Source organism: Zophobas morio, unplaced genomic scaffold (assembly GCF_036711695.1).
Source record: "Zophobas morio isolate AGI-343-1 ecotype UQ-CSIRO unplaced genomic scaffold, CSIRO_AGI_Zmor_V1 ptg000011l, whole genome shotgun sequence".
Lineage (NCBI taxonomy): Eukaryota > Metazoa > Arthropoda > Insecta > Coleoptera > Tenebrionidae > Zophobas > Zophobas morio.
Genome location: NW_026972116.1, coordinates 18,735,068 through 18,746,385, shown reverse-complemented (window position 1 = coordinate 18,746,385; position 11,318 = coordinate 18,735,068). Strand labels below are relative to the sequence as shown.

Sequence of the window (11,318 nt, the reverse complement as noted above, 5' to 3'; positions counted from 1 at the left end):
TAGTTGACCGCAAATAAATACCCCCTTTGTGTGGTTCGCACTAAGCTTACCGGTTGGCAATAAATCATCTTCTAAACATTTCTTGCTCATATTTAACAGGTCCGGCTTTCAAAGCGAGTGGTTATTTCGGAACCCTCAGCGGCTGTAGGTAGTACAGAAATAGTGGAGTGGTGGATTTTCATATTTAGTGAAAGCCGCCCCTGAACAAAACCACAAGAGCCGGTCGAGCTGCAGTGGACACGTTATTTACGACCCTAAAACCTTTTCTATTGTAAACAACTTAACTTCAACACAATGGGATGATTTTATGATGGCCATATAACCTTATAACTCTTGGTTCACTATATTTGTTTTTAATTTTTTTTATAGATTTCGAGCACAACACTGCAGAACGCCTCTTCACAAAAGAAATTGTGAAAAAAGAAACTCAAACATCAATACTAGAAGCTTTATCTGCTAATACAGCTAAAAATGAAGAGGAAACATTCAAGTTCGATTTATACCAGGCCATGCTTGCCTCGAATATTCCATTAAATAAGTTAACTAATCCTATATTTAATTCATTTTTGGAAAAATACTGTAAAAGGACCATTCCAGACGAGAGCACTCTCCGGAAAATAAGTGTAAATAAAAGTTATACCAAAGTCGTTCTTATCTTAACAGCTACTAGCCCCGCCCACCCACCCTCTCTTTTCTTAGAGGATATGGCGTCTGCCAAAATCAGTTTTTTCTTAGCAGGTACTAGCCCCGCCCACCCGCCCTCTCTTTTCCTTGAGAGCATCTCATCTGCCAAAATCAGTCTTATCTTAGCAGTTACTAAACCCGCCCACCCACCCTCTCTTTTCTTAGAAGGTCATTTGCCAAAATCAGTCTTATCCTAGCTAGTTGCTGCAAAGATAAAAATGATTTTGGCAACCATGTGCACGTTAACGCTTTTTGGGTAGCTGACCGTTCTGCTAGGGAATTTTAGTTTGAGCGATGGTTGGTAGAAAAGATGGTCGCTTAGTAGAGGAAGGTGAAAGGCGTCACTCTTGGTTTGGTTGTTGATAAAAAGGGAGGAAACCTTTGTTTAACGACAATTAATCGTAACAATGGCGACGCCACAGTTTCCCCAACACGAGCAGCTAATCCTTGCGGCTTTCTAACCGAAAAATGCGAATTTTCGACAGACGTTGTAAATCTGCTGCATTGTTTGTAAATTCACAGTTCATGTTATGAGTTTAATCGTTAACTGGTTTTAACACAATTTAACAGGCATTAAATTTATTTAGATAAATCACTGGCTAGGAGATGTCATGAAATTCACCTTTGTTCACAAAGTTACGAATAACGTTTCTGGATGCTAATACTTAAGTGTTACATTCTAACACTTTTTAATTTTTCACACAAGATTGCTAATAATTCAGTTACGGCATTAACCTGACGTTGGAAAAAGACCGTAGAAAAGTGCAGCAAATTTCATAATATCGTGAACTGACGGGGGGATTAAAGATTTCTCTCTTTAGACAGTTATCATCGTTATCATCATCACCGAGACGCATTTCCTTCGCAACGCAGGACGCATTTTGTGTTTATTTATTGTGTGTTTTATTTTGGGCAAACTGCACGATATATAAGCCCTCAAAACAAATTGTTTTAAGTAACCGATCACTTGGATCATGGCATAATGTAACATCATATAAATTCTTTGTTTGAATCGTTGATAAAGTGTGGCAAATATTAATTCTATGTAAATTTGTTAGCTTTGCATACAATTTTTCTCTATCTCGCAATTTTAACTTCAGTAATTTTCTTTGTTGTATTATTTAAATTGAACATTTAAATGGAATTGAGGTTAAATAACACCGAAATACGTGGCAGAAGCCGAGTGCGCGGTTCCTAGTCGAGCTGGCGAGATTTATCGCGCCATCTGCACAAAAGATGCAGGCTAGAATAAAATTTTGGGGCGGTCGAGATGACGTAACGCTGTCGGCTTGCGAGTTTGCGACTGTAACGGCCTGTACGTCTAGGCACTCTTGGGGTGTTGGGCGACAGTGCTTGCGATAGATAGAATTATCGTCGTGGGTAGGGGAACAGCCACGACCGGGAGCCTCAAACTCCGCTCGCGTTACAACGACCATTATGGGTATATTTGCTGTGCTCTGGAATGAAATTGACATAGTTCGATCGTCACACTCTTATAGTGCTCTGGTATCGCTACCGCTGCATAGTTTGTTTATTAAAATTTTGTTCTCTTGTTGACTGCCATAATTTTAAATTTGCAGCCATACGTTTGTAATAACTTGTGTATTTGCATCCAGTTACTTTACTTCAGATTTTGCTTTGTTTTTATTAATTTTGTGATATTCAAATATTTAAGAACGTTTAATTTGATTTCATTCCAAGTCATTTTTTTTCTTTGTCAGTGGAAGAATAAATAAAAATGTCTTAATATAATTAATGTTTTTTTTTGTTTTTTTTTGGTCTATTTATTAATGAAAAATTATAACTTGTTTTATTAATAACAATGCACAACAAATACTTGATTATGCATTTTTTTCTTAATAAACGTAGTCATCTGTTTTAAATTTTTGATGTGAAAAGATCACTAGATAATGCCTCTTATGCAAATTTCGACCTATTTTCGACGATTTTCGAAATTTAATTAAATACATTTTCTTGTATATTTTGAGCCGCAGAAGTAACTCCCGGCCTCATTGCTTCGATAACACCAACGGTTTTCCCAGAATCGCCTTTTGAAATATCGCAATTTTTAAAAATTTCAAAAAATCCGAATTTCACACCGAATTTTCGGAAAATATGTATTGCTTCGTTAGGATAAACACGCTATATTTTCAGAATTAACACCTCGGGATCTGTATTCCTGAATTTTTTGAGAATTTTTAGACGTCTTTTTAAAAAATTAAATTTTCCACAATGTTTGCAATTTCTGTTTTAAATTTTTGTTGTGAAAAGACGTCTATGTATATTAAGAAAAAAAGGAAAGATGTAAGCCCCACCCACCCGCCATGTCTCAATTGTGATTATTTTTTTTATTCGTCGTGAGTCAAGAGGGCGGAGCTTAATTGCAATTTATTTCTCTACAAGGAATCTACAAGGAGTATCGTATTGTTCAAAAAATACTATGTATATTAAAAACTATATTTCTAAAATCTTTATGGGAAGCCATAAAAGCTCTCTTTTTAGAATAAGCACGTCGAAATTTATATCCTACATTTTTTTGAAACATTTTCAAAAGCAAAATTTTCAATACCAACGCAAGGAAAAATTTTGGCTAATTCTCGACCATTCTCGAAAATTAACTAAGACATTTTCTTGCAGATTTCGGCCTCCAGAAGTTACTTTTGCCTACATTTCTCCGGTAACTCCTACCATTTTTCCAAATCATCGATTGAAATATGACAATTTTATTTTCAAAAAATTTGATTACGACAGAAATATTTCTAAAATCTTTACTGGAAACCATAAGCACGCTCTACATATTTTTAAAATAAGCACGTTGAAATCTATATCCTAATTTTTTTGGCAACTCTTTCAAAAGTAAAATTTTTCAGTACCTTCCTCTAGGAAAATTTTGGTCATCATTTTGAACATCAATTAAAGACATTTTCTTGTAGATTTCGATTTTCAGAAGTTACTTTCGGCTTCATTTCTTCGACAACTCCTAGCCTCCTCTACCATTTTTTCAGACTCGCCGATTGAAATATGGCAATTTTTGGATTTTTTTCAAAAAATTCGATTTCATTCGAAATATTTCTAAACCCTTTATCCGAAATCATAGACACGCCATATTTTTAGAATCAGCACGTCGAAGTCGATATCCTAGAATGTATTAGTAATTTTTTGGAAACCATTTCGAAAGCAAAATTTTCAAAACCAACCCAAGGAAAAACTCGGCCTATTTTCGACCATTCTCGAAAGTTAACCAAAGACATTTTCTTGTAGATTTCGACCTCCAGAAGTTACTTGTAGCTCCGATAACTCCTATTTTTCCAAACCATCGATTAAATGATGACAATTTCTGAATTTTTTCAAAAAATTCGATTTCGACAGATATATTTCTGAAATCTGTATGGAAAACCATAAGCACTTTCTATTTTTAGAATAGGCACGTTGAAATCTATATCCTAAATTTTTTGCCAACTTTTTCAAAAGCAAAATTTTTCAGTACCTTTCTCTAGGAAAATTTTGGCCAATTTTCGATAATTTTGAAAATTAACCAAAGACATTTTCTTGTAGATTTCGATATCCAGAAGTTACTTTCGGCTTCATTTTTTCGACAACTCCTACCATTTTTCAAAAAATTCGAATTTCACTTCGAATTGCTCATTTCACAAGATATCCAGACTTTTTAAATCAAAATCATTGACAGTTTTTATTTTCTCTTTGTAGGCGTGGTTGGAAATAAGTTGATCCACTAATTATAATATAAATATATATTTAATATATACTTAGTTTTATTAAAAATTTCTCTGCATATATGCGCATATTTACGTGTTTTTTTTTTTCTGCATATAATTAGCCAAATACACTGACGTCATCCGAGGTCATCAAGATGGCAGCGTTTGACAACTAGCCGGTTTTCTCATAAGAGTCAATGCTAATATTTTCGGAATTCATTTAAATTTGAGAGTGTGTCAACTGTGTTTTTATAGTTTGGTAAGTTTGTTACAGTTTCTAGAGTGTGTTTTCCAATGTGATGTATAGGTTAACTTCGCTGCATCTTATATTATTTGTTTTGCAAATTAATTCTTTGTTAATGTACATCAGTGTTTTTTAAATACACTAGCATCTTAATAGTATAATATTTTGTATTTTAGGAGAAAATGCCTAAATTTTGTGCTGTTGTGGGTTGCGCAAATCGAAGCACCAGAAATGCGGACAAATTTTATATTCCTTTCGCAGCAATTAACAACAATAATGGTAAATATATACAGAATGGGGAAAAAGGCGGAAGCTTTGGTTAAAAGCCTTGAAACGAGTGGATTTAACGAAGCCAAAGTAAAGTATTCCTATGTTTGTTCGGATCATTTTATTTTAGGTACAGTACCTACCTATTAGATTTACAGTTTCTAACAAATTACTACATTGGTGCTCTTTTAGGTAAACCTGCAGATTTGTCGGATGTGGACCATCCTGATTATGTTCCATCACAAAATTTAGGATATCAAAATAAATCCACTCATAATACTTGTAATGTTGAAAGACACAGTTGTTGTTTAAAAAAAGAAAATTGAATAAATGTCTCTAGACTTTTCAAGCCACGAGTTTTATTGTGGGTTATTTTACTTACTCTAAAAATAAAAAAGTTTAGAATGGTATTCATTGTTATGGTAGGGACATCGTCTAAACACAAACTAAAATCACTTGCACTCATTGTATAAGGATCTACGCCGTTTAAATTGTTTAATTTTTGTACAGATCTGTTTTTGTCTTCGACGGAAAGACATGGTACATAATCACTTAAATTATCCATACTTTAAAAACAAATCACACACCTTCACTTAAACCCGTCACAGTAACCTCAAACGAAAATATTAATTTCCAATTTTCCGCTTAAAACACACGGATGTATTTTGGATGACGAGGAATTCAGACCAAAACAGTGTTCTGTATTTTTATTTTTATTATGTATTTCTAAACTCAAATCGCCAAAAAAAGCACCCTGATACACAGAAAAGATATGAAAGAAGCTATTCACGTGTTTATTTTCTAAATAAATATCCACACTTTTAAATAAAATGCGAAAATGTTAACATTGTCGCTTATGGAGTTTCACGGCGCTTGTCAAACGCTGAGTTCCCGCCACAACATGACGTCACGTGTTATTGGCTAATTCCAGGCTTTGGATTACATTTTGCGCATGCGCCGAACTTTGGTCACTCTGTTCCGTAAAAACTACAAATGTCACATTTTTCCCCACCATCAACAAACACCTCAAGGGCCAAAATAAATCACCGTATACAACAAAATATTATATTCAAATTGTAATAATAATTATAATAATAATAAAATTATTGTTTTTTGAGTAACAGTCGATAGATACAAATCTATAAAAATAAGTTTGGCTGTCAAGAATGCAAAGACGTTATAACAACGTTAAGCTTGAGTTGGTTCCTGTTAGGCCCAATCAGATACGGACTCTCGTGAGCATGATTTGAAGCACTAGGATTGAGTTCAGCAAACGGGATCAAATTATCGATATTCATAACTTTATCTTCGTTCGTAAAATGATGAATTTTCTCCTTAACCTCCATGACGTGTTCGACTCCTCCTTGTATCCCGTAGATTAACACAGCAACCTTGACTTTGATCTTCGCTTCGAAAAGCTTGCGACAAGTCAAGGATAACCTAACTGTTGAAATAATTTCTTCAGGGACTTCGAGAGTCCCTTGCCACACAATTAAGTAGCACTTTTTAAACCAAACCCCTTTAGGATATAGGTCAACGACCCAATCGTTTATTTTATCCGATTCGCAATCTGCAGCTGACATATGTGACGAGAATACAAAGGTACTTGTGTGGTAACTCGGTAGACTATTGAAATTCTCAATGACTAAAACGGCGCTGTAAATGTCAGATGTGTACAAACGAGGAGTGAACAATAATTTTCCCTCTTGTGTGCTACTGATTTTTTCAATTTGGTCTCTTTGGCCTGAGTGGTATGTCATGCCAATTGTCATCCGGTCGACGAAAAACTCTTTGTGTTGCTGTATTAAAGGCGACAATAGTAAATCAGCAAGCTCACGCGGCGTCATCATTGGAAACCTAATATAAACCATCACATTTTTTACTAAGTATCTTACTTGTTCTTCGAGTTCTCCGAAAGGGGTATCACAATTTCTCAACCTGATTTTTTGCAAGTCTAACCACCGGACCACACAGTTGTATAAAACCATTTCGTTATAAACTATGACGTCGTTCTCTTGGAGAAGGCGTACCAGCATTTCTGCATCTATGTTACTAAAATCTGGAGTGTTGGCTATTGATTCTAGGTTCCATTTAATGTAGTTTTGGCATTTTTCCGCTACTTCTACATGCCCACAAGGAATGGAATATTGCAGCCAGAGAAACAACTGGTTATGTGAAGCAGCATGAGGAACATGTTTACACATGTATTGTACACACAGTCTTGATAACCCCTAAAATATAAAATAAAGTTGGCCTTCATGATCCTACATTCCAGTCTACCTTAACAATATATTTATCAGCTAAAGCTAATATTGGCATCACATTAGTATGAGTGATTAGAATTTTTCCAGTGTAAAAATATTCTAAGAATAAATGGAACACTTTTTCACATTCAGGTAGCAGTTCTTGCAGCTCTACTTTACTTTCATGCCACTCACACCATTCAGGCTTCATTAACATCGCCTGAAACGTGACACATTTCAGTAATATTAAAAAATGTCAATTGTGTAATACCTGGAACACATCACTAAAAGCACATAGTATAAGCCGATGGGCGTGATGTTCCCTGTTCCCCACCAACAAAGAGACATCACACATCTGTCTCTCAACATAGAGATTTCTTAAAATATTTAACACATTCTCTGAGTTGTCCACCTAAAATGTTAATTCTGTAGTCACACATACAAAAAAATTAATTTCTACCATAATCTGACAGGAGTTGTCGTTGAGTTGAGGAGAGCATTTCCGTCTGTTTTTCATCGATGGTTCTCCAAGTTCGGCGTGTCGCTCCATCAGGGCTATTATCAATGATTCATTCTATACACTGTAAAGGATTTTTTTTAAATTAATAATTTAGGACCCAGGTAGAATTTACATTATTAAACAATTCTGCGTCTATTTGTAGGTAATGTGTCTTCTTAAAACGAAACGTAATGTAAGCATCGTAGTATTTACATGTTATGTGTAAAAAATATCTTGGTTAGGTTTTTGTCAAAATAAATTATTGATAAATGTCAAATGTCACTTACAGAAAACCTTGACGTGTGTCTGGTGCTGGCATCTCGTGGATAGTAGATAGAACTGATAGAAATTGTGAAGTGGAACACGCTGAATTGCCAACTTATTAGTGATTTTTTTTAAGTGTTATTTTTGGATTAATTTAAATCGTGGACGCTATTAACTTGTTATTAGATTTATATTAGAAATTAGATTTTTTTTGGTGTGGTGAAAATAGTTTTACTTTGAGAATTGGCAACACTGAAAAGGGACATTGTTTTATAAGGATTATGTCAACATTCGAAAAATTAACAACCCTTATTGATCCACGTTGGTATGCATTAAAACACTCGTCACGTGCACGTCACATGCATGTCAAAAATGTCCTAAATGATTGAAGAGGTTAATTTAATTTTTAACAGCTGAAAAATGGTTTGTTAAAATTTTTAAATAAATAGCTAATAGAAAAAATTTTGTGCGTAGATTGACCATGAAATGTTGTAGCGGGTCTCAAATATTTTTTTAACTTGATTAAACCTCGTACAAAAAACTTCATTACCAAGTCCCAAAATGAATATTATTTTGCACAAATAATTATTTACGTTATTTATAAATATTTATCGAAACTGTAAAAGTAATACAAACAATAAATATAAACAATTAAAAGAACAATACCAAAAACATCTCTACAGAAATTACGATTTTTCAACATATTTGGTGAAGGCGCCGGGTGCACGAACTAATTTAATCCACTCGTTTCAGGCACATATAATTTTGAACATGTTTTAAGTTTCTTGTCGTGAAAAGAGTTTAATTGCAAAATGCATATTTTCCTGCAAAATTTTCCTCTCTCAAGAACATATTTCACATGGTAATTTCTTGTAGAGAAATGAGGTTTTTGCAGCTTGGCTCACGATGAATAAAAAAATCATCACAATTGAGAGGGGGGGGGTGGACGGGGCTTATATTTTGTACGTTTTTTTAATATACGAAATCTTTTCCTAATAAGAAACTGAAAATTCATTTAACTACCGTGTTGTTCAAATAAAACTCTATATAACTAAAAAAAGTCCCGATCTCAATTGTGATGATTTTTTTATTCATTTTCAGACGGAGGGGCGGAGCATAATTGTAAAAGTACATATTTCCTACAAAAATTTTGAACATGTTTAAGTTTCTTGTTGTGAAAAGAAGACGACGTATATTAAGAAGAAAGGGCAAAATATTAGCCCCACCCACCCACCCGATCTCAGTTGTAATAATTTTTTTTATTCGTTGGCAGACCCAGCGGAGGAGTTGAAGTGCAAAATCCATATTTCTTTGGAAAATTTTCCTCTTTCAAGAACATATTTCACATGGTAATTGCTTGTACAGAAATGAGGTTTTTGCAACTAAGCTCCGCCCTCGGCTCAATATGAATAAAAAAATCATCACAATTGAGAGGGGGTGGGTGGATGGGGCTTATATTTTGTATATTTTTTCTTAATATGCGTTTTCTTTTCCTAACAAGAAACTGAAAACATGCTTAACTATTGCGTCGTTCACAAAAAACCATACATACATCTATATTGAGAAGAGAAAAAAAAACAAAGATTAAGCACGACCCATCCGTCCCGATCTCAATCATGATGAAATTTTCATTCGTCGTTAGACCGAGGGGCGGAGCGTAATTGCAAAATACATACACACAGTGGTAGGTCAAATTTGTATGACTGTTTAAACAGGATGGTATACAACAATTGGATCAAATTCAAATTTGAACTGTCATCCAATGATAACTAGCGCCCTCATAAGGAAAATGGCCTCGAAAGTAACTACTGGGTTAGCTGTCAAAAGTGGCTTTTCGGCGGGATTTATCAACCCAACTATCAACGCAGGCGACGATAATAATCTTTATTGGTTGAACAACGTCGAAAATAAAATAAGAGATATACAAGGCGATTACAAAAATCGTACACTAAGTCAGTTTTGATATGTCACAAATTTTGCCACCTTGTTGTGATGGCTAACTCGTCACTTGTCACAAACGTAAATCATAACCAAACTTTTTTTAAATCAACAATTTAAATCTTTTATAAACACACATATACATACATCAAATAAAAATAGTTAAGATATTCGTCAAAGTTCAAGAATTCATTATTCTGTAGACGTCACTTCACTTAAAATATTTAACTTTAAAGGGAAAAAATGGTGTAGTAGGTGTTATTTAGACAGAACTTCTCTCGCTCCTGAAGTGCAGTTCAACAAAATCAGCTGTTTCGAAAAACTGTGAAATTTGATTTTTTTAATGATAACCCCTATACGTTAAAAAATATTAACATAATTTGAATTTTTTTTTTGTGTTAATGTATAAAATTTAAATGTCATTGATAATGCAAAATTTTGAGGTGACGTCATCAAATAGTTGGTAGGGATAATTAGGTACATAAATTTTGGTTAGCAGTTTATCACCTATACGATATTTCTAAAATAACTACAAAGTTTAACAACAATCGGTCCAGTAGTTTCGAAGATTAACTGTCTAATAAAAATCGACACAAGCGACAGACAGATGACAGACAAACGGAAACGGAAGACTTTTTTTCATACTCTAGGGGTCATGAAACGTCGAAAAAACATGACAGCAGCCGTTTCTTGGATGGATGAAAAGTGTCTCCAAGAATTTTAAATTTTGAGAATACTACGAAGTTGTAAAAACTGCCACAGAAATTTTTAACATTGTCAATAAGAGGAAAAATTGGTCTAAAGAGTTTAGACAGTACTTCCCTCGCTGTCGGAAACTTGACGACTGCATGGCTATTGTGTTTTTTTCTCATTACATTTTTGTAGTGGGGATTTAAAATTGCGATGACGTCATCAACATTTTTGCAAGGACACGGACATCAGTTGGGATAGATGTAGTGTAATACTAAGAATAAAATTATTGTATTCGCAAATTTTCGGGAAAATGAATTGGGTCGTTTTGAATATTGATTTTTTATAATCAATAAAATAACGAAACAATTTACTCACGTATACGGCAACTGAAAATCGTTTATGTATAAACATTCTTAATTTAAGATGACAAGCGTAACAGCATACGTGAGAGCCAAACAGAGAAACTGTAAACAAAACGACCATCGGTTTTATTGCTTCGACTTCCGCTTATTATATAAAACATTGGGTTTTATTTTAATTCTTGACGGTGAAATTCAAAATTGGTTGATTATAAACATGTCTATTTCACATTCGCGGAACCAAGTGAACAAATGCAGGTCTGTAATGTTAAAGTCGATGTAAATAAGCGTGCTACCCTTATGTTTCAACCGAGTTTTTCCTTTAACAAATTTTGTGTCTACCAAATTGGGTTGGTTGGGGTGTAATACTAATAATAAGTGTTGCCTTTAATTTAATCAATAAAATAAATT

At 34.1% G+C, this 11,318-nt stretch overlaps 1 protein-coding gene across 1 annotated transcript; it reads right to left on the bottom strand.

Annotated features, from left to right (window-relative positions):
• Positions 1 to 5,962: 5,962 nt before the first annotated feature.
• LOC135127123 (BTB/POZ domain-containing protein 17) lies at positions 5,963 to 7,928 on the bottom strand. The gene is made up of 5 exons (XM_064053464.1): positions 7,787 to 7,928; positions 7,615 to 7,735; positions 7,426 to 7,566; positions 7,192 to 7,374; positions 5,963 to 7,142 (listed from the first exon to the last, which is right to left on the bottom strand). Exons 2-5 carry the CDS (start codon positions 7,702 to 7,704, stop codon positions 6,072 to 6,074), a joined length of 1,485 nt encoding a protein of 494 aa, XP_063909534.1. The 5' UTR covers positions 7,705 to 7,735; positions 7,787 to 7,928; the 3' UTR covers positions 5,963 to 6,071.
• Positions 7,929 to 11,318: the final 3,390 nt, after the last annotated feature.